The 24,345-nt window shown below is 43.5% G+C and overlaps 1 protein-coding gene and 1 long non-coding RNA gene across 2 annotated transcripts in view; both read right to left on the reverse strand.

The window, feature by feature from the left end:
- Positions 1–8,703, reverse strand: part of abtb1 (ankyrin repeat and BTB (POZ) domain containing 1) — a 39,792-nt gene extending 31,089 nt beyond the window's left edge. Inside the window, exons 1-3 of the mRNA XM_080764748.1 lie at positions 8,422–8,703; positions 4,597–4,659; positions 2,007–2,062 (exon numbers count right to left, since the gene is read on the reverse strand). Coding sequence (XP_080620874.1) covers positions 2,007–2,062; positions 4,597–4,659; positions 8,422–8,477 — 175 coding nt within the window. The 5' untranslated portion in view covers positions 8,478–8,703. The remainder of the gene's footprint in view (positions 1–2,006; positions 2,063–4,596; positions 4,660–8,421) is intronic.
- A 3,755-nt stretch (positions 8,704–12,458) lies between these two features.
- Positions 12,459–20,061, reverse strand: LOC308316151. The gene is made up of 2 exons (XR_013964126.1): positions 17,468–20,061; positions 12,459–17,424 (listed from the first exon to the last, which is right to left on the reverse strand). It is a non-coding gene; the product is annotated as an uncharacterized lncRNA (long non-coding RNA).
- Between the last annotated feature and the right edge of the window lie 4,284 nt (positions 20,062–24,345).

Below are 24,345 nucleotides of genomic sequence, written 5' to 3' on the forward strand. Positions count from 1 at the left end.
ATAGCTAACATGATAATCTTCCAAAACGATTGTGTACAAAAAGGCGGATTTTAGCGGAATTTGCATACTTTAGCAGGGAATCTGTATTTTCTGGTTAGCATTGGTTGACTCAATGGTTATAACATTAGACATAGTGACATGTTTAAGCATTTATTTCATATGTATATGTCGATATCAGCTCTGACATTTATTTCAGACCTGCTCTAACATGCCATGAATAATAATATAGCTTCAGATCATTTTAGACAGAAAAATAAAAAAGGGAAAATAAAATAGTTTTTCAGCTGTCCTGAACAGTGCAACTTGCGCGATGGCAGTCTGTACATCGCGTGGGGTCACATATGTTAAACATGAACAAACACATTAACAGACAGTTGTAAATGATGAACTGACGTCACTTTACTTTAGGGCACAACATTACATGTACTAAGGATTTATAGATATTTTAGGAATGTTTTACAATATATGTTAAACATGAACAAACACATTTCCCAAATATACAAATAGCAAAAAATGATATAACATCAGTTACAAATGATTTATTAATCATTTACAGATGTATTATACATGGCTTATTCATGAATAGTTTTACTACTTACTAATACCTTATAAATGATTTGTAAATTTGTTATAAAGGTTTTAGTAATCATTTACAAATGTAAACAAACAGGTTGTTAATGATTTGTTAATAGTCTACAAACTGCTTATAAATGCTTTATAACAGGTCATTATTGTAAAGTGCTACCAAAATGGGTAATGACGACAGCTCTAGTCGTGTGATGTGGGGCACGTCCACTGTATTCTATTGACCCGCATGACGTCACAAGACTTTTACTGCTGTAAGCAAACATCAAAGTCCTTAGACTTGGCTGTACTGCATGACATAGTAATGTGCTCTAAACAAACATTAAAAGTCCATTAAAAGTTAGCTCGAGATCAGCAGGGTACAACGTTTTGAAGGTCAAGCTCATCAGTCACAAATGACACATTTTTCACCAGGACTCCAAAACAAGTTAAGCTAGACTCACGTCTGACAACATGACCTGAATTTTCTCTGTTTAGAAACTATTTACTTTAAACCATGCATGCCAAACATAGTTGACCACGGTTCCCTCGGGGCTATAAACTAGGAGGCCCCTTCGTGTGTTGTTGCTCTACACCAATGCTCTTTGCAGCAAACCAGCAGATCCACAAGCTCACAGCAAGCCTGCAGCACTTGCCGTAGCCTGGAAGGCATTACAGGCATTGTATGCAAAGGCTGTCATAATTTCTGACTTAACCAAGCATCTCGTTTGGAATGCTTCTAGAGAGACAGACAAGGTAGTGCGGCACAGACAGTAATGACAGAATTCACCTCAGCGGTCCATCCTGGGCCGTGGCTCAGCGGTCCAGGTTTGGGCCGTGGCTCAGCGGTCCATCCTGGGCCGTGGCTCAGCGGTCCAGGTTTGGGCCGTGGCTCAGCGGTCCATCCTGGGCCGTGGCTCAGCGGTCCATCCTGGGCCGTGGCTCAGCGGTCCAGGTTTGGGCCGTGGCTCAGCGGTCCATCCTGGGCCGTGGCTCAGCGGTCCAGGTTTGGGCCGTGGCTCAGCGGTCCATCCTGGGCCGTGGCTCAGCGGTCCAGGTTTGGGCCGTGGCTCAGCGGTCCAGGCCTGGGCCGTGGCTCAGCGGTCCAGGTTTGGGCCGTGGCTCAGCGGTCCAGGTTTGGGCCGTGGCTCAGCGGTCCATCCTGGGCCGTGGCTCAGCGGTCCAGCTTTGGGCAGTGGCTCAGCGGTCCAGGTTTGGGCCGTGGCTCAGCGGTCCATCCTGGGCCGTGGCTCAGCGGTCCAGGTTTGGGCCGTGGCTCAGCGGTCCAGGTTTGGGCCGTGGCTCAGCGGTCCAGGCCTGGGCCATGGCTCAGCGGTACAGGCCTGGGCTCATTTCCTGTCAGCCTACTGTCTGTCCCTCTACAAAATATAAAATAAAAATGCGAAAGCCACAAACAAACATGTAAAGAATAACAGACTCACCAGTAGCCAACAGATACTGGACCAGCTCCTCATGGCCACAGAGGCAAGCATAATACCTGGAGGAGAAAATAAATGCTATTACTTCTTTCGCAAGCAGAGCGCGCAAGTAATACTTTCGCCCGGTCCGTATGCACCGTGCCAGCCAACCCGCCACTTGATGCGTATGCAAATAAAACAGCAAATTTGTGCCTGGTTTGCTGGGACCAGATTACATAAATGACCATATGTCTTACGTCATCATTTAGAGCTAGTCATACATAGCCTGACACTCAGCCTGAATTTTCATTTTGTTTCACTCCATTATTCAGTCTGAACGCCCTCCCATCTACAACCGTTTCTGGGATGGGCGTTGCCAAAGAGGCAGTCTTCGGTGATTGGTTCATACCAACCAATCAGAATAGTAGGAAAGCAGATGGCATTGTGTCAATCATGTGGCTATGGCTAACCTGTTTGCTAACCAAACAAACGCAGCCAACGAGCGCTACTAGTATGTAAACAAAAGCGGTAAAATATGTCGGATGATGATGTTTATAAAATCGCTCGTGTCTGTAAATAAATTATTTATCATACGTCGATTTAATAGCCAGATTGATACGGCCGTGAGTTACCGCAGTGGGGGCAGCCATGTTTGTTTGTGTCTGGACGGCACTGTTGTTTGACGTCATCGAGTTTAAACGACGCTGATTCGTCGGTTGGATTTCCAACCGAGTCTGAGATCTCCTTCGGGAGCGTCACCAGACCCTAATCGCCTGAACATAATTTTTTAATGTGGCTAGCGATTCAGGGGCTGGAGCCAGGCTTACAATATATATATAATCAGTAAAATAAAATAGCAAATTGTGCCTGATTTGCTGGGACCAGAGTACATGGTGTGTATATGTATGACTAGCTCTCAATGATGACGTAAGAAATATGGTCATTTATGTAATCTGGTCCCAGCAAACCAGGCACAAATTTGCTGTTTTATTTGCATACGCATCAAGTGGCGGGTTGGCTGGCACGGTTTTTGGCGCAAAGTAACCACATTTATTAAAAAGTAACCACTATTATTATATTTTAAATTAATTATATAATATTTCAAACGATAACCAGGGTAAATAATGGAGGAGAAAATAAATGGTTACAATTGATGATGACGCTACATTATGTGATAACCAGAGAATGTCCAGGCGTTGACAATAAGGATTGCCCACCTGCCCCTTGCAGCTAAATACAACACTAAGGTTTGCCCACCTGCCCCTGGCAGCTAAATAAAACACTAAGGGTTGCCCACCTGCCCCTGGCAGCTAAATAAAAGACTAAGGGATGTCCGCCTGCCCCTGGCAGCTATACAACACTAAGGGTCGCCCACCTGCCCTTGGCAGCTAAATAAAACACTAAGGGTTGCCCACCTGCCCCTGGCAGCTAAATAAAACACTAAGGGTCGCCCACCTGCCCCTGGCAGCTAAATAAAACACTAAGGGTCGCCCACCTGCCCCTGGCAGCTAAATAAAACACTAAGGGTCGCCCACCTGCCCCTGGCAGCTAAATAAAACACTAAGGGTCGCCCACCTGCCCCTGGCAGGTGGGCAGACACGTAGAGTTTGCTTCCAGGTGCTTGTTTGAGAGGGGCTGCAACATATCTATAAACACAACACAAGTGTTCTGGTCTGTAGAATGTAAAATAAGAGCACCGTTTACCTAAATATGCTGTTTTCACTCTTTCTACAACTAAACATGCCAAATACATTTGAACCCATATGCAGAGCTACTATGTAGGTATTTGGCATACAAATTGAGGTATGACATTTTTTATCACATTTACCAGTCATTTTATAATGGATTTACTTTTTCGGGCAAGACCTTTTAGGCTGTGGCTCAGGAGGTAAAGCAGGTCGTCCAATGATCCATGGGTCGGCGGTTCGAATCTCGGCTCCTCCTGTCTACATGTCGAAATGTCCTTAGGCAAGACACTGAACCCCTAATTGCTCCTGATGTGCTGGTTGATACCTTGCAGGCTTCCGCCGCCATCAGTATATGAATGTTTGTGTGAATGGGTGAATGTAATGCACAATCTATGTAAAGCGCATTGGATAAAGGCGCTATATAAATGCACCATTTACCATTTAGAACATGAACTGTACTTGCCTAACGGGATAGTGCCTCTGAGACCTTAGTGTCAGCCACTGAACCAATCACAGTGCCTCTGAGACCTTAGTGTAACCACTGAACCAATCACAGTGCCTCTGAGACCTTAGTGTCAACCACTGAACCAATCACAGTACCTCTGAGACCTTAGTGTCAACCACTGAACCAATCACAGTACCTCTGAGACCTTAGTGTCAACCACTGAACCAATCACAGTGCCTCTGAGACCTTAGTGTCAACCACTGAACCAATCACAGTGCCTCTGAGACCTTAGTGTCAACCCCTGAATGTCCTTATTTCAACGTGTTGTACTGACAACGGGGTTCTGGTGATGAATTGAACATGTTGTACTAACGGGGTTCTGGTGATGAATTGAAAATGTTGTACTAACGGGGTACTGGTGATGAATTGAACATGTTGTACTAACGGGGTACTGGTGATGAATTGAACATGCTGTACTTACAACGGGTTACTGTCCCAGTTGTCCTTTAGATTGAGGTCCACATCTCTCTGCTCAACAAGATACCTGGCGAGGAAGAATAAAAACTATTATTAGCATTTGCAAAAGTGCATTATTGGCTATTTCCCCTACCATAAGCCCTCAGTGAATTGAATTTAATTGCATTGCATTGAATTGAATGGGGCATTGTGCTAATTGGCTTATTTCCATCTCTCAAAAGAAAATCCTCTCTTCATAATGTAAATAGTATCCCAAGCGGTACACGTTACTACTTATTTCGATGGAAATAAGCGAATTAGCACAAAAACCCAACCCCCATTGAGGGCTTATATTAGGGAAAATAGCCAATAATGCACTTTTGCACAACATAACACGTGGACCTCTTTGGTCAGGACATAACAACTACAAATAAAGGTAAGAAAGCCTTCTAGTATGGAATTCTCCTTTAATAAAATCATTCAAAACGTGGGGAGAAACTTGGGAACTATTACTAACAATGCAAACTACGGTATCTATTTTCAGTATGATATTGCCAGTGAAACAAGCGCGACCTTTTTGTGTAAGAAAATCGGATACTACTGGGAAAAGAACACGCAGCGCTTTTAAATAACACAATGTCAGGTTGAAAATGTGTGTGGAACAACATATTTTCAGATGGGGGTCCACGGCCAAATACAGATAATTCTGGGCGTCCTCGACATGAAAAAAGTTGAGCACCACGGACATAGAAACATGGTTTTTCACAGCACTGATTTAGGATTTAGAAGGCATTCGTAGAATCGAACCTCACGTCTAAATGGGTTTAACTGCACTACAATAAAACAAGCCATTTTCTTTATTAGTAGGCTAGCTGTGACATTCCTGGCAGACCACAGACCAGCTGGTCATGTGAGCTCATGCATTTCGTCAGTGGTTCTCAACCAGTGGTCCGGTCCAGGTAGTCCCCAGCTGAATGATGCAGAGTCTGTAAGCAAATGGACCCTTATAGATCTTTAACTCTTGAGAGCGTACCGGTCCATTTTGGTTTCTTTCATTTTACACTCTCAAGAGTTATTAAATTATTGTTAAACATCTGCATTACTTCATTTACAATAGGTCTACACAATTAGAGAATGTTTGCATTCTCCTAATGGTACCAACATCAATACAGTGTGGAATTGTGGACATTGTGAAAATTCAAAAATATCCAATCCAAATCCGTTGCTCAAATGCCAAATAAAGAATGGACCTTGTATCGTTGATATGAAAAGGGTTGAAAACCACTGCATTATGCCAGGGCTATAAGGACGACTTTCAGCCACTTGACAAACTTGTTTACTGGGATAACGCTACTTATCAGCTAGTAGAGTCAGACTAGACCCCTGCTGTGGGACTTGACCTACTTTTAGCTGAGAATGGCACTTTTTTTTAAATTATTAATTATTAAAATTATGACGTCATGAACGGGGCCTCCCGATCCTTAAGGCCGCCCCTGCAAGGGACATTATTAATTTGTGCAGTAGCCTATATATCTCAGCTTCCATCATGTAACTTGGTCTTCAACCAGCCAAAATTATCACATGTCTCCCCCCTGCTCCGCTCCCTCCACTGGCTCCCGGTCGCTGCCCGCACAGAATACAAAACTCTGATGCTGGCATTCAAAGCAACCAAAGGTATGGCTCCCCCATATCTTGCAAGTATGATTGAACCCTACAAACCCTCCCGCGCACTCAGATCAGCCAACGCAGGGAAGCTGGAAGTACCCTCACTAAAAACGCTGGGACAACGCTCCACACGTCCCAAACTCTTCTCCCTTCTGGCTCCAAAACTGTGGAATGCACTTCCCATTGCAGTCAGAACTGCAGCATCACTCCCAATCTTCTGCCGTAGTCTGAAAACCCACCTTTTCAGACTCCATCATGGCCCATAGCACTTACCCTACCCCTTAGATAGCATTCATGTTATGTAGACAGCACTAGAATTGCATTGTATATAGTCATAGCACGCCATAGTACATATGTATAGCATAGTAGTAGTATATATGTATAGTTTATATGTATAGTTTCATTATATAGATATTCCACTGTTACTTTCTTAGCTTACGCATGTTTCATGATAAATGCTTTTATGTGATGTATTCCCATGCTTTTGTTCTTGCTTAATGTAAGTCGCTCTGGATTAAGAGCGTCTGCTAAATGCCTAAATTGTAAATTGTAACTTATCATAGCTCTAATGCTGTGGTTCCCAAAGTGGGGTCCGAGGACCCCCAGGGGTCCATGAGGAAGTTCCAGGGAGGCCACAGCCTAATGATAGTTTGGAACCAAATGGACCCTTATGGGTCTGTAACTCTTGAGTGTGCAAATTTAACCAAATCATGGACCCTTAACGGGTCCATTTGGTTCCATTTGTACACTCTGAGTTAAATTAACATTGATTTTACAATATAAATTGGGGGTCCCAGAGATATGCTTTAAATGTAATGCTATTAAATGGGGGTCCGTAGACTAATGCAGACTAAGGTCTTTGAAATTAAATGGGTTGAGAATCTGTAAAAAACATCTTCTCTTATGGGGGTCCTTGGCACATCTTTTCAAATGGGGGTCCGCCGGCTATTTATAGGGGGTCCTTGACGTGAAAAAGTTTGGGAACCACTGCTCAAATGCAACGGCAGCAAAGGGCATTAGGGCTATGGACAAGAAAAGGCATTAGGGCTATGGACCAGAAAGGGTATTAGAGCTACTATGGACCAGAAGGGGCATTGGGGCTATGGACCAGAAAGGGCATTAGGGCTATGGACCAGAAAGGGCATTAGGGCTATGGACCAGAAAAGGGCATTAGGGCTATGGACCAGAAAGGGCATTAGGGCTATGGAAGCAGAAAGGCATTAGAGGCTAGCTACTATGGACCAGAAAGGGCATTAGGGCCATGGACCAGAAAGGGCATTAGAGGTTAGCTACTATGGACCAGAAAGGGCATTAGGGCTATGGAACAGAAAGGACATTAGAGCTACTATGGACCAGAAAGGCATTAGGGCTATGGATCAGAAATGGGATTTGAGCTACTATGGACCAGAGCTAACTTAGCATCATCATTGGATAACGGTTCATTTACGAGCTCATATTATACCCCCCATAAGCCATAATAAATATTAGCTTAGAGTTGCAACTTGCAAACTGATTAACAGAATGGAGAATTAGTTAATTCAAGCACAGCTCAATACAAGACTGTGGACGACACCATAAAGCAGCACACGCCAATGCAAGTTCGTGCATGTGTTGAAAGAATAACCACCACTAGCCATGGTTCACATGACGTTTCAGGGCTAGAACACCACAAAGTAAACAGTATGTTAATACAAGCAGACAGCTGCAGTTATAGTTATAGATAGATACAATACAGATAAAACTTACCAACAAACCGTTAATTGAATTAATGTAGTTCGTAACCAACACCAACCTGGTCTGACGTACTCTAGCCCAAACATTTCAGAATCGAAAAAAACCTCTACGAGTCTAAATGTTTGGGCTATTCTGACTCTAGAGATGTCTCCCTTCTTGTTGTAATGTAATGCAATGTAACCAACAGCAGACAGATATGCAGATAGAGAAGAATATAGCTAGATAGAGACAATACAGATAAAACTTAAGAACCCGTTAATGTAATGTAGTTCCTAATCCTAACCACCCAATAACACCAACATGACTCTGATGTCTGTATGTGGAAAGAATGACCACCACAAAGTAAACATTGTTGTCAATACAAGCAGACAGCTGCAGTTAGAGGAAGTCTGGGGCAATACAGATAAATAACAAACCATGTTTTAATTGAAATGGTAACCAACCAACCAACCTGACTCTAGAGAGGTCTCCCTTCTTGCAGCTTGTAAACAGGTCGCAGGCGTCCATAGTAATAACAATGCTAATTGTTGTTGTTGTTCTCCTCTGCGATGCATTGAAACTACGGCCTGTCTGACAGCAGGACAGGTGTGGACAGACAGACAGGCAGGTAGGTGTGGAGAAGTATGGCAGGTACTATGCACGACTTTAAGCTGTCTTTCTTTCTGCAAGAGGGACGTGTTGGTTGTCGTTGTTGTTGCTATTGGTCTGGACTCTGGAGGATGTTTTGGTCCGATCAGCCTTTCTCTCTTTGACCGTGTGGGTCACGTGATGCTGTATAAGGAGCAGGGTTGCCACGTTGGGTTTTTGTGAGAGACATAAGCAACACAAGCCCCAAAAGAAGTGAGCCCTTTTGAAGCAGTGGTTTTCAACTGTTTGGATGTATTGATAGTCTTTAACATTTGAGGACCAAGCAGTCCTGAAAGGACTTGGTCTTTTTTGTCTCCACCAGGCCGAAGGCTTGCACACACACTCCCTGGATGCCAACGACGGAACCTCTGCGCCAAATATTCCTCAACGGCCTGTTATAGCGCCACCATGAGGCCGAATTAGGCAAAACACATTTGTGTAGATTACTCGTACACATTTTATCCATACACCACACAATTCATTATACACTATCTCCATATTCCATCCTGATTGGCTGAGATTGGCTTCCAAAGCTCACACGATTGGTCCGTTTCGAACAAAATGCCACAAATCGCAAACACAGTGTGCAATTTCGTGAAATTATACACGCACATTTCCACTAGGCCGAGGGCGACGTGCCACTAATTTCCCCCCCAAATCAGCCTCACGGTGGCGCTATGGCCAAATGCTGTTTTTAGCTATAACTGCATCGATCTGTATATAACTTATGTATGCGCACTCCCTAGAGGCCATGGAAAACATTGTCCCTGCATCCCTCCACATCTGCCAGTTATAGCGCCACCATGAGGCCGATTTCTGCAAAACATATTGCTTAAGAACAGACAACTCACCCTGCCATGTCAGAAAGTGAAGACAACTCACCAGGGTGAGTTGTCCAGTATTCTTTGTGTGTGTGTTTTGTTTTTTACAATATATCACATATCACTATTCAAAGTGAAATACAAATAAAATGCATTATTATTATTAATAATATGGAGGGGAAAGAAAAAAAACGTTGTGTGTACAATGAGGAATAGCATTAGACTCGGAGACCACATAGCAGGCTATGCTTTGTTTCAAATGAGGACAATATCATTGGCTGAACTCACCAGTGAATGATGGTGTGTCTTATTTCTGTAAGCCGTTACAATTCCTACTTTCAACAGTAGGCCTACTAATGTTGTCACTGGAAAAAGTCCAGACTGCACTGGTATGGGTAACGTCTCTTCCTTCCAACACATTACGCCAATCATATGACTGGCCATATGAGCTATGGGTTACTTGCATAAACTTGCATAGAGTTGGGTTAGTTGTCAACGCAACGAGCTCTTAGCCAATCAGAGGCAAGGCGGACAACCCAAGTTAGGCAATCACGGCAGCTTCCTTCTCTGGCTGGAACGGTAACAACTCGCCCCGTTTCTGTTTTCCTCCCAGAATTTTCCCCAGTGAGAGACTGGACAGGAGACGGCTGGATTTTGAATTTCTCTAACTATAAACTTTCATGACAGCAGAACAGCCTACCGGTAAGTACAAATATAATTTATGAAAAGCTACTACAGTGAAGTCTGTTCACAGAAGTTGTTGTAGGATATGTGGGGATTATCTGACGAGGTACCATTTTTCCAAAAAGAATACAAACAGCCAATAGCATATTACAAAGTTATCCCCCTCACTGGGGAAAATTCCGGGAGGAAAAACGGGCAAACACCGGGGCGAGTAGTCCAGTATTCGCTGGAACTATGGGATCTTATGTTGTGGGGAACCTTTTAACCTAACCGCGTCGCTGTGGGCTTGTAGATCTGCTATTTCCCGACCTGCGCGTGCGCAGAGACTCGTCTCCTCCTCCGTGTCTGTGTTGCCATGTCCGTTTATTATAAGCAGCTGTGGGCTTTCTTTTTTCCCTGTGAAGTTGCCTAAAACATTTATTGGTGGTAGCTGTTTTTAGGTTTCTAAATAGTGTAGTTGATTAATAATTGTAGGCTTGTTTAGTTCTTTCTAAAAAAGTGTAGTTGCTTAAATAGTTTTGGGCTTACTCATATAGGGGCTTGCTGTGTGTGACATTGTTTAAACCAGTGGTTCCCAAAGTGGGGTCCGGGGACCCCCAGGGGTCCTTGAGGGAGTTCCAGGGGTCCCCAGCTAAATGATAGTTTATACCAAATGGATCCTTATGGGACTGTAATACTGAGAGTGCACAGTTCCATTTGTACACTCTCAGAGTTAAATTAATATTGATTTTACAATATTAATTGGGGGTCCCAGAGATAGAAATGCGCATCTCTGCTAGAGCCGTGAAAATCTTCTCTTATATGGGTCCCTGGCATATCTTTACAAATGGGGGTCCGCAGGATCCCCTCCCCACCCATACATTAATATGTATTTAAACATATGTAACATTAACCTATACACAGGTTTAATGTTTGTCTTTAGTTTAAAACGTTTGTTTTGTAAATGCCATTGACAATGCAGGGAAAATGTACGTCATAATCAATGTACAATTTACGTCATATTGTCTCTTTATTGTTAATGGCGTTTAATGTTTGTGTTCAGGTGTCATTAATAAGTTAAACTTAATGATGATCCATTTATGTATGAGTTATTTTGTAATTAAAACACTAACCAAGGTCCGGGTGGTTAGCTCAACTGTCTGGGCACCTGGGCCTGACGGCGTGCCGCGGGTTCGATTCCCGATCCCGTACGTGTCTTTCCCCCATTTCCTGTCAGACTACTTTCATCCTATCAATAAAGGCCGAAAAAGCAAAAAAAAAAAACGAAAAACAAAGTCGTTATAATTATATAAATTATATTTTATCGTTATAAAATTAATATACAGTATTTATTTTGAGATGCGACTATAATGACTCACTGATCTCTTTTAATTCTGTTGTCATTTCTGCCCCCTTGTGGACAGCATGTGTCATGACAATCAACGTGCACTCAGTCACAAGACAGCAGTGACTGAACAAACTGGACAAAGACAGAAACACTGTAAATATCAGGGCTCATCCCATGTGGTGGCATGTGGTGGACATTTCTGTCATTTTATTTTTCCCACGGACATGCAGGGCGAACACATGGAGAGATAGCCCCGAACGACCATAGCGGGTCTTTGGTAAACAAGCCCTGGTAAACAAGCTTACTTCTTCACAGCAGCAGTTTTATTTATGTCTGTCTGTCTGTCTGTCTGTCTGCCTGCCAGACATGTAGCAAATTACAAGGAGCAGAGCCAAAAGCAATACTACACAATAAGATACAGTTGGGGGAGAACAGACATAATCACAGTGGTTCTCAACGCAGTGGTCCGGGAACCGCCTGTGTTTCCGGGGACCACCACTGGTCCTTGAGGGGGTTCCTGGTGATCCCCATGCAGCTAAATGATGGACAGTTGGTAACCAAATGGACCCTCATAGATCTTTAACTCTTAAGAGTGTATCATGAAACAGAACAAACCCACAAGGGTCCATTTTATTTCATTTTCCACTCTCTGATTTGATTATTTTTTTAACTTCTGCATGAATGAATTAGTGATGCACCGGGCACTGCACTCCGACATTAACACCGGGAAGCCGAACAAACTCAACCACGCTGAAATTCTTCTTCCATTCAGGTTTAATTTTCTCTCTCAATCACTTTACATCAACATGGATCACATTTTCATCATCATCATCATCATCATCATCATCACAGGCCTGACATTCACACATAAGTGCACCGAGCCATCACTCACAAAGTGCTTTCTCGCTGCGTGTGGGGCCGCTGATGGTGGTCCCGCCCACACGCGGGGGGGCCCGAGCCCCACAGACACAGAAGAAATCTTGCCCTATATATTATACGCTGATGACGTAAGGCTGTCGCTGTATGAACTTATTTCTCTGTACTGGGGGGGGGGGGCTCTGGTACACGCACACAGCCGTAAAAATAAAAGAAAACAGAAACAGCCTCGGGTCATCAGCCGAACCGAAGGGGCAATTATTCGAACACGTTAAAAACCCTTCAGTGTTGTATCTGCTGACGAAAAGTTAAACCCAAAACAAACAAAGAATTAGATTAAAAGGAGCGGGGGGGGGGGGGGGGGGACATGAGCGATGCTGGACATGTGTAACAACAATCTGAACCACCAGACATCATGAGAGAACATCAATCAATCAATCAATCAATCGATTGATTCATGAGAAGACAAAATCAAAGAAATAAAGCGACTTAAAAGGTCAGTTTCACATCAGCCACTGTAAGGCTCAAAGACACGACAAACACAGGAGAAAGGAAAATAAAAACAAAATCGACAGCAGGTAAAAGTTGAATACAAGGCACAAAACCCCCCCAAAAAAAACAACGGTGTAAGAGGACAGCGGAGGAAGCGGAGGTGAGTGGGCGGAGCTATGGTGAGTGTGCAGAGCTGAGGTGAGTGGGCGGAGCTGAAGGTGAGTGGGCGGAGCTGCCTTTGCAATGCGTTCAGTTAGATTTGGAAAGAGGTCTGTGTCGCTGCTGCTCGGGGTAACACACATATGTGCGCACGCACGCCACGAAAAACTGACATACAAATGAAACAAAAAAAGAGCAGATTGCCATTTGTTTCGTTGTCAAAATCATTTGGACAATGAAGGCTTTTTTATGATGCACATTTTAAGGGTTTAATGTCATTTTAGCTTAATAACTGGGTATAGACTCGGGTACGGAGGACTATAAAGATATCACTGACCAATAGTATCGTTGGGAGAAAGAACGAAATGGGCTGGATTTAATGTTCCGATCTATAAAAAGAAGAGACAACATTACGCCATCTAGTGGAATGTGCAGGACAGGACATACAAAGTACTCCTACGAGATTAAAAATAAAACAACTAAAACATCATGAAAGACCATGAATGGTCAAAAGAAAAGGCGATCCTGCCGAACAACTTAACATCATGTCGACGCAAACAGTGACAACAAACAACGCATTTTCTGAAAATGTACTACACGATTTATACTCCGATGCAGTGTCGTCACGCACTGAAAATAGCAGACCTATATAAGCTAGCTTATAGGCCTATTTTCGGTGTAAAAAAATCAGGGCTCAAAAGCGGGCGAAGTGAGCGGCAGGTACCTCGCGCCGCACCGTCGATAAAAGCTTGTTCGTTTTTTTGTTTTGTCTATTTTTAAAGCATGCACATTGCACAAAGATCAGACACAGTGAGTGAAGCGTGATCTATTTCCATGTGATTTATAGAAGTGTGGCGATAGATGTCTGCGTGTGGCTTGAACTTTTGTTTTTTATAATGAACTTATAACGAAGTTGGTTTCACTACAGGCAGTACAAACGAACACAAAATAACATTTTAACAAAAATAAAAATGACATTTTTTTGAAGGTTTTACATTCAGCATGTTTTGTTTTTTTCGTTAATGTTTTTCTCCCCTTTTGCCTCTAAAGCTACGGTACACATCGAGTCTCTTTGTTACGCAACGTTATGTTCACTAGAGCTTCTCAATCGCCTCAAAGGTTTCATGACATGATTTTCATTTTCATACATTTGAAAAAATATATATTTCTCGTTTTTCTTTTAGGTTTTATGACCTCAATTACACCCAAAAAAACCCTGAACTTTGAACATTCAGTGGATTTTCTGTGGTCTGTGAAGCCTTTTGAGCTGCAATGAAAACAGGCAAAACAGTGAAAACAGTGACATCTGCTGGCAAATTCCTATGTCATATATTGGAATTGTGGACTCTTACATCACAGTCCACAGGCAAGTCAGAGCACTTGTTTGAGCCAGAAAACCCCAGACCACAGAAAATATATACATCATGTTTGTTCCGGTTTTGGGGGTGCAATTGAGCTCAGAAAACGTAAGAAAATTAAGAAATATAAAAAAAAAACTTTTTTTAAATGTCACAATCCCTTTAAAAAAAGTCACAAACAAAAATAAAAATATCTGAGCAACTCTACTGTAAAAACATAAACAAAACAAAACGCCAAAACGACAATATATTTAGAAAAAGCAGCGGATGTCTTTTATGATGCATTATGTACAGGAAGGCCACGCCCCTCAAACTAAGTCTGTCTATATATGCTCACTGCTTGTCTCAAGCCATGCCCCCTCCATTCACACAGAGTGTAAATTCCCTGCGCACGGACACGCGCATACACATGTACACACACACACACAGTTTTTTGTTTAACTAATCACCACTGTTAAGCCCTCCCCTCCCCCAAGAACGACAAACTATGAATTATTCTGTCTGTCTGGATGCCTCGTAACGTGAGGAGGCGGAGACCACACATCAAGTAAAGTAAACGCCTCAATAGACTCCACCCCCAAACGGCAAGCACTGCCCCTCAGTAGAGACTCCACCCCCGAACGGCAAGCACCGCCCCTCAGTAGACTCCACCCCCGAACAGCAAGCACCACCTCTCAGTAAACTCCACCCCTGAACGGCAAGTACCGCCCCTCATTAGAGACTCCACCCCTGAACGGCAAGCACCGCCCCTCAGTAGACTCCACCCCCGAATGCAGAGGTCCTAACTTGCCTGAACGCAGGCGTTCACCGTTGGTAGAGTGGCCAGATGGCAACCGCAATGTTCCCACCCAGTTCGATCCTTGTGGGCTCCCCCAGAGTTAGTGTCGAAGTGTCCTTGAGCAAGACTCTGAACCCCTAATTGCTCCCGATGTGCAGGTTTGGTGCCTTGCATGGTTTCCTCCGCAATATATGTAAAGCGCCTTGGATATATTTAAATTTACCATTTTAATGTGCCTGAATGGATTCATGAACACACTGTGTTAAGCACCAGTCGCTCTCCTGCTACACGCACTTGCAAAACAGCCCCGCCTGCGGTTCCAGATTTGGCCAGTAGGGGTAGGAGTCAGTTCCAAAATGGCATAAGTGCATTGAGCCTATCAGGCAGTGCCCCCCCCCCCCCACCCACACAACCCCTCCCTCAAGAGGACGAACACAATGACATCGGAACCAAAGAGACTCGCCTCAGTTGTCTAACTGTTGATGTATAAAAACATGTCTTTGCGCAGTGCAAATTAGTGCAATTAACATTTAGGTATAGAAGTAAAGTATACCATTTATTTGTTTCTCCTTTTTTATGTTCTTTTCATTGGCACTTTGTGAAGTTTTTCTGACCTAAATCTATCGGCCCCAAACCTTCCCAGCTCATCTGAGAAGACCACTTGAACTTAATGTCTTTACAGGCAGATTCATTAATCAGTCAAAGAAATGAAATAAAAGTCAAATAAAAATCATGATTGTGATCTTAAAAGCCCAAGTCTGCCATTGTGGTTGTTTTGTTAGCACCGCACTCGGACTCCTCTGGTGCAATATCCTCTTAAACCTTTTTCATATCAAGGTCCATTATTTATTTGGCATTTGAGCCACGGACCACCATTTTGATGACATTTAGCCTCTCAGACGCAAAACTAAAGAATATTTTGTTATTGTTGGATAAGATGTTGTCCACAATTCCATGCTGCATTGATGTTGGTACCATGAGAAGAGATAACAGCAATTGTTGATCAAAATTACAATTCCTCATACCTTCTCCAATTGTGTTTGGGAAGAGTTTGAGAGGAGCCCGGTCAAACTCAGACTGCTCATTTGGTGTGCTTATATAATCGGAAGAAAGAGGCACTGTGTGTGTGTGTGTGTGTGTGTGTGTGTGTGTGTGTGTGTGTGTGTGTGTGTGTGTGTGTGTGTGTGTGTGTGTGTGCGTGCGTGCATTGTAGAGTCGTGCGGCATCTAAGAAGGAGCACGAGGAGAGGAAAGAGGAGACAGCAGAAACTACATTCAAAAAGCTGGTAACAATCAAACAGTACAAAGATGAACCTTTTTCTCCCTCCTTCCAAAAATATACATCTAATAATATCTAACTGTCATGATGAATGACTGTAGCCTCTAAAACAGGAATTAAAAGAAAAGAAGATTTTTAATTACGGCACACGAGAAAGTCTCCCTCCTCCGAGAATACATTTATTTTCCATTTCACGCGATTGGGGGAGGGGGGATCCTGACATTAAAAGACAATTATAACAATAACTGAACATTGTTATGTTCACATGCCGTAGCCTACCCATCCTTTAAACTGGTACTATTTTGGTATCAATGTGCAGAACACATCCCCTCTTGAATCGAGCCGTTATTACAGCCAATAAACTAATTAATGTGTCCTTGAAGCCGCTACGCTATTGATTGGTAGGTGAGATACTACTGAAGTATTAGTCAGTAGGTGTTTTGTCATTATGTGGGTTGATGATGGCTTTCTGGCCAATAGCAGTCGGGGCAAACGCTGTCGCCCGAGAAAAAACAAAAACAAAACATGATTGACTAATTTCTGATCGGATCGGACTCGGACGGCGCCGAGATCAGCTCAAGCGAACATGAGCCACGAGACACACCACCGAGCGAGCGAGCTAGAGAGTTGCCGTGGCGAACGTTGGGATGTTGGGCATGCACGTGAGCCACCGTCACAGTCAAAACAGCAGCCATCATCACTCATCAGTTTGTCATAAATGTGTAGCTTAAGTTTTGTGCAGAATCACTCTGCAGGATTGCAGTAGCATTACAGGAGAATGATGTACATACAAATTTAAAACATTTGAATTAGCCTGGAAGCCAGATGAATCTGCCACAGGGGAAAGGAATCCCTGGGGAGATTGGTCCTGGCACACGCGTTTGTGTTACATTGGGTGTTACATTGGGTGACTACAAAGCCAGGTTTGAATGCTGACTAGGCTAGTGTAGTCTTTGCAAAGTTTGTGTTTGCCATTTCATCTGCGCTGCATGGGCTGGCCAACATACGCAAATATAAAGAATGAACACAAATTGGGGCCACTTTAAAGTAATTCCTTAAACACACATTGCTATTTTCTTATCATCTAATTAACATACGAAATGGGCTAATCAATAAAAACACTGATTACCTACCAAAAACCCAAATACGGGCAGGTCATTTTTTATGTAACAAAGCCAGCCAGGTCTTTTACCCACCTGGCCATAAGATTCAGAGTAGCGAACAAAGATTTTTGGATTTATGTTTACTACAAGCCAAAAGGGCTAGCTTTATCGTGGAAAAAGAGAGGCAAACCCAGTATTGCTCAGTGGTTTAGGGAGCTAGCATTGTGTCTTCCTCTGGAAAGAATCACTTATACTCTGAAGAATAAACAAAAGATGTTTGATAAAATATGGGGACAGTTTATCCAATATATTACGGCTAATGATTTATCTTATTTGATGGTGGAAACTGAAAATGTCTAATTGTATTATCTGCAACTGTTTGGTCTTGTGGCCATAAGGAATCTGTTGTTGTTACCATTCTACAAAAAGTGCCCTTATTGTATTATATTGTATTTATATATGTATGTACTGTATGTTTTTGTTGTTGTTTTTTAGTTTGTTTGTTTTTTAAGCAATTGTATTGTCTGATGTATTATGTATTGAACTTCTGTTGTATTGTCCGTTTGTACAAAAAAGACAAATGCAATAAATATATTGTAAAAAAACCCAAAACAAAGCCAGCCAGCAAAAACAATATTAATAATAATAATAAAAACAGAATGTCTCTGGCTCAACTCCTGTAAATAATCAATGACCATCTCAATGCATGAAAGACAACATATCACACAGCAACATCCTTTATGTTAACTCTTTCAACACCAGGGGGTGGTAGAGCAACATCTTTTCTTTCAACGCCAGGGGGCGGTAGAGCAACATCCTTATGTTAAAACTCTTTCAACGCCATGGGGCGGTAGAGCAACATCCTTTATGTTAACTATTTCAACACCATGGGGCGGTAGAGCAACATCCTTATGTTAAAACTCTTTCAACGCCATGGTGCGGTAGAGCAACATCCTTTATGTTAACTCTTTCAACGCCATGGGGCGGTAGAGCAACATCCTTTATGTTAAAACTCTTTCAACGCCATGGGGCGGTAGAGCAACATCCTTATGTTAAAACTCTTTCAACGCCATGGGGCGGTAGAGCAACATCCTTATGTTAAAACTCTTTCAACGCCATGGGGCGGTAGAGCAACATCCTTTATGTTAACTTTCAACGCCATGGGGTGGTAGAGCAACATCCTTATGTTAAAACTCTTTCAACGCCATGGGGCGGTAGAGAAACATCCTTATGTTAAAACTCTTTCAACGCCATGGGGCGGTAGAGCAACATCCTTTATGTTAACTTTCAACGCCATGGGGTGGTAGAGCAACATCCTTATGTTAAAACTCTTTCAACGCCATGGGGCGGTAGAGCAACATCCTTATGTTAAAACTCTTTCAACGCCATGGGGCGGTAGAGCAACATCCTTTATGTTAACTTTCAACGCCAGGGGGCGGTAGAGCAACATCCTTATGTTAAAACTCTTTCAACGCCATGGGGCAGTAGAGCAACATCCTTTATGAACGCCATGGGGCGGTAGAGCAACATCCTTTATGTTAACTATTTCAACGCCAGGGGGCGGTAGAGCAACATCCTTTCTTTCAACACCATGGGGCGGTAGAGCAACATCCTTTATGTTAATCTCTTTCAACACCATGGGGCGGTAGAGCAACATCCTTTCTTTCAACACCATGGGGCGGTAGAGCAACATCCTTTATGTTAATATCTTTCAACACCATGGGGCGGTAGAGCAACATCCTTTATGTTAATCTCTTTCAACGCCATGGGGCGGTAGAGCAACATCCTTTATGTTAAAACTCCTTCAACGCCATGGGGCGGTAGAGCAACATCCTTTCTTTCAACGCCATGGGGCGGTAGAGCAACATCCTTTATGTTAACTCTTTCAACGTCATGGGGCGGTAGAGCAACATCCTTTCTTTCAACGCCAGGGGGCGGTAGAGCAACATCCTTTCTTTCAACGCCATGGGGCGGTAGAGCAACATCCTTTATGTTAAAACTCCTTCAACGCCATGGGGCGGTAGAGCAACATCCTTTATGTTAAACTCTTTCAACACCATGGGGTGGTAGAGCAACATCCTTTCTTTCAACGCCAGGGGGCGGTAGAGCAACATCCTTTCTTTCAACGCCAGGGGGCGGTAGAGCTACATCAACGCCAGGGGGCGGTAGAGCAACATCCTTAACTCTTTCAACGCCATGGGGCGGTAGAGCAACATCCTTTATGTTAACTCTTTCAACGCCAGGGGGTGGTAGAGCAACATCCTTTATGTTCATTTAACTCACAAGAGTCCATTAAACTCAGACAGGGTTCCAACTGGTTTCGGGTTTCTGTTCTGGTTCCGTTTTGGACCCACTCCGGAGTTCAATTATCGCTAAAGGATTTGACTGTGTGTGTGTGTGATGTCATCGTGCTGATTGCACGGTGATTTGCCTCAGCAAAGTATAACTGCTGAAATTAACCCATTAAGACCCAGGGACCGGATTCTCCAAATGTCTTCTAAAACGGTTTTCTGAAAATAAAACGTATGTTTCTACGTCAGGGACCTCCCAAAATCATATGTGTTTGGCTGAGGACCCCTATCTAAAAAAAAAATCCAGACACAACCCCCCCCCCCCCACACAAGCAAAGATTTGAGTAAAACATATCTGAATTAAAAAATAAATCACATAGTCAAAGATGTGCAACTTTTGGATAGCCAACGTATGAAATAAAACTTTGAGAACTAAAGGTGCATTATATATACAATAGCTACGATCTCAAATGAAATGGATGCTTTCCCCCTGGGCCATAATGGGTTAAAACTCTGTGTGAAATAGAGGTCTCTCTCTCTCTCTCTGGAAGTTAATTTTCAATGAGATGCGTGCATTTATTTTGGACGAAGACGAGGGGCGTCGACGCAAGTGGTCCCGTGAAATTGTCGCACATGTTGCTCGTTTGTGCACCGCACGCCTGCGGGCGACCAGACCAATATTGAGATGTTTATTTTTTGTTTTCACGCTACGTGTCACCCGTCCCTTGTGTTCAGACCTGCCCGTCTGGAAAGGCCCGATACTCGGAAAGAGAGACGCCTCGTTTTCTTCAAAGTGCTTCTTATTTCTGCAAGGTCTCTAGCAAGGGTTCAAAGATATAGAAATAGAAATTAAGATAAGAATAATATAGAAAATAATTTGGGGAAAGTTGAAAGAAAATGTATTATTTTGTGTTGTACCACCATGATTTTTGTGCTATGCAAATCTTTGGGGGGAAATATTAGCTAGCTATTAGTAAGATTTGCTTCACAAATATAAAGTGACTTGAAATGGACTCCTGTGACCCGACTACGGATAAGCGATTGAAGATGGATGGATGGGATTAAGGAATTGACATCCCAAGATGATGGATGGCATGGCATTTTTATTTAACTGCTGCTGGTTCTAAGGGGGGGCGGAGCATATGTCCTTATGATACAACATGTTGGTTCTACAGGGGCGGAGCTTATGTCATTATGATACATGTCGTCACCTTATTAAACTAATTGCCTAAGTCATTTTTTGCCTTTTTTTTTTTTTTGCCTAAATCACAACCTGGTGATGCTGGCCACCTCTGGTAAACTCGCCCAAGCCCTAATGTAAAAGGCCTTCCTGTTACACCCTATTAAAACAATGGCCTATGTCAGGAGGGAGACTTAGGCCATATTATTTTGCCTAAGTCATAATAAAATCTGACTTAGGCCATTTTAACACACCTTTCAAAATGGGACTGAATGGGAGGTACTGTTACTATGGGACTGATAGAATGGGAGTGAATGGGACTGAATGGGAGTGAAAGGGAGGTACTGTTACTATGGGACTGATACTATGGGAGTGCATGGGACTGAATGGGAGTGAAAGGGAGGTACTGTTACTATGGGACTGATACTATGGGAGTGCATGGGACTGAATGGGAGTGAAAGGGAGGTACTGTTACTATGGGACATTGGGACTGATACTATGGGAGTGCATGGGAGTGAATGGGAGGTACTGTTACTATGGGACTGATACTATGGGAGTGAATGGGACTGAATGGGAGTGAAAGGGAGGTACTGTTACTATGGGACTGATACTATGGGAGTGCATTGGAGTGAATGGGAGGTACTGTTACTATGGGACTGATACTATGGGTGTGAATGGGACAGAATGGGAGTGAAAGGGAGGTACTGTTACTATGGGTAACAGTACCCGGCCAGGAGACAACCCACAGAGCCTAGTCCCTCCATGTGCCAGAAGTGTACCTCCCAGCCTTGGCAGAGTAGTTCTGGAGTAGTTCCAACGTATTGTGTGCCCTTGGTTTTTCCCTAGTGGGACTGATTGAGGGTAGCTACTGGGACGTAAGTCGGGACTTTCTCACTCCCGGCTGGGTCGCCTAAGTGAGGGGTATGATGTTGAGAGACCCGAAACCCCGTTGACCTCAGGATACATCACTGAGGATACATCCCAGGTGCATCCATGCGATGTTTTTTAGTTATAGTTCTTCTATTTATAGTGACTCATACCAATATGAGCAATAATTTTGGCAATAATTTTGGTTTGACTGATGTATTCACATGTTTCAATGCCTTATGACCTGCTGTAAAACCAATTGCCCTTCGGGGACACTAATAAAATAACCTTGAACCTTGAATAGACTATGTGACAACCAGGTATAGTCTGGTGACACCGGAGAGACGGGTGACAGCCGGAATGTAGACGGCACCCGGGTGAGCAGTATGGGTTAGCGCCCCTGCAGCCTGTGTCCTCCGTGAGGATGAAGCCCAACAACCCTCGGTGAGGCCTTTGGGAGGGCCATGCAAGCAGCAAGCGGAACCGCAGCACCATGACCCTGCAGAACCATTGCCCACCACTCCTGAATGAACTGTCTGGTGCTGGGACTCTGGTGCAACGCACAGGTCCTCGCTCTACTCCTGGTGAGAGCAGGAGTGGACCTAGTGAGACGTACTGTAGGAGGGGCCCGGCCAGGAGACAACCCACAGAGCCTAGTCCCTCCATGTGCCAGAAGTGTACCTCCCAGCCCTGGCAGAGTATAGTTCTGGAATAGTTCCAACGGATTGTGTGCCCCTGGTTTTTCCCTAGTGGGACTGATTGAGGGTAGCTACTGGGACGTAAGTCGGGACTTGATCAACCCCGGCTGGGTCACCTGAGTGAGGGGTATGATGTTGAGAGACCCGAAACCCTGTTGAACTCAGGATACATCACTGAGCATACGTCCCAGGTGCATCCATGCAATGTTTTTTAGTTATGGGACTGATACTATGGGAGTGCATGGGAGTGCATGGGAGGTACTGTTACTATGGGACTGATACCATGGGAATGAATGGGAGTTACTGATACTATGGGAGTGAATGGGACTGAATGGGAGGTACTGTTACTATGGGAGTGAATGGGAGTTACTGATACTATGGGACTGAATGGGAGGTACTGTTACTATGGGACTGATACTATGGGAGTGCATGGGAGTGAATGGGAGATATTGTTACTATGGGACTGATACTATGGGACTGAATGGGAGGGAATGGGACTGAATGGGAGGTATTGTTACTATGGGACTGATACTATGGGACTGAATGGGAGGGAATGGGACTGAATGGGAGGTATTGTTACTATGGGACTGATACTATGGGACTGAATGGGAGGGAATGGGACTGAATGGGAGGTACTGTTACTATGGGACTGATACGATGGGAGTGAATGGGGTGTACTGTTACTATGTGACTGAATGGGAGTGAATAAAAGTGAATGGGACTGAATCGGAGTGAATGGGAGGTACTGTTATTATGGGACTGCCACTCCCATTCACTCCCATTCAGAGTGAAAGGGAGTGAATGGGACTGAATGTGAGTGAATGGGACTGAATGGGAGGAATGGGAGAGTGAATGGGAGGTACTGTTACTATGGGACTGTCACTCCCATTCAGTCCCGTTCACTCCCATAGTATCAGTCCAATAGTAACAGTACCTCCCATTCAGTCCCAATCACTCCCATTCACTCCCATTCAGTCCCATAGTATCAGTCCCATAGTAACAGTACCTCCCATTCACTCCCATACAGTCCCGTTCACTCCCACAGTATCAGTCCCATAGTAACAGTACCTCCCATTCAGTCCCATTCACTCCAAATTCACTCCCATTCACTCCTATTCACTCCCCTTCAGTGTCAAATGTCTTTGTGCTCTGATATTATTTTAAACACTGTGGCTGACCCTAAACCATGGTCTATTAAAAATAATTGGAATAAAACATTTTGCCTAAGTCACTTACTGCAGAAGTAATTTGGCCTAAATAACGTTTATAATTGCCTAAGTTAAAATAGATATGTTCAGATATTGGCCTAAGTCATTTTATCCTTACATGTTACATGATTGACATACACCTTTATTTGTATGTCAATAGTCATATTTTTTCATATTGTTTGGGATTGAAATAATTAAGAAATATAATATATTCTACATTTGGCACAGTTTTTTGTGTTTCCTGAAAACCTTGAAAAAATGACTTAGGCAATTAGTTTAATAAGGTGACGATGTTGGTTCTAAGGGGGGTGGAGCTTATGTGATTATGACACAACATGTTGGTTTTAAGGGGGGCGGGAGCTTATGTCATTATGACAAAAGGCGACATCATCAGGTGACAGCATGATTGGTCGTCCATTAAACGGTGACGAAACGGAAACATTAACTTTTAACGAAGACTTTTAACCCCTTCTAAGCCTTAAATACGTCGTCGACAAGACAGAGGGTGTTCCCAAGGGCACCGTACTTGGCCCACTCCTATTTCCCCCCTTCTTAGGCGTCAAATAGCCGACCGACAAACTCACGGCGCGTGGTGGTGGCGCATAGCGGCGTGTTGTGATATCGGTTA

Source organism: Protomyctophum bolini (assembly GCF_963924005.1).
Source record: "Protomyctophum bolini genome assembly, chromosome: 5".
Taxonomy (NCBI): Eukaryota; Metazoa; Chordata; class Actinopteri; order Myctophiformes; family Myctophidae; genus Protomyctophum; species Protomyctophum bolini.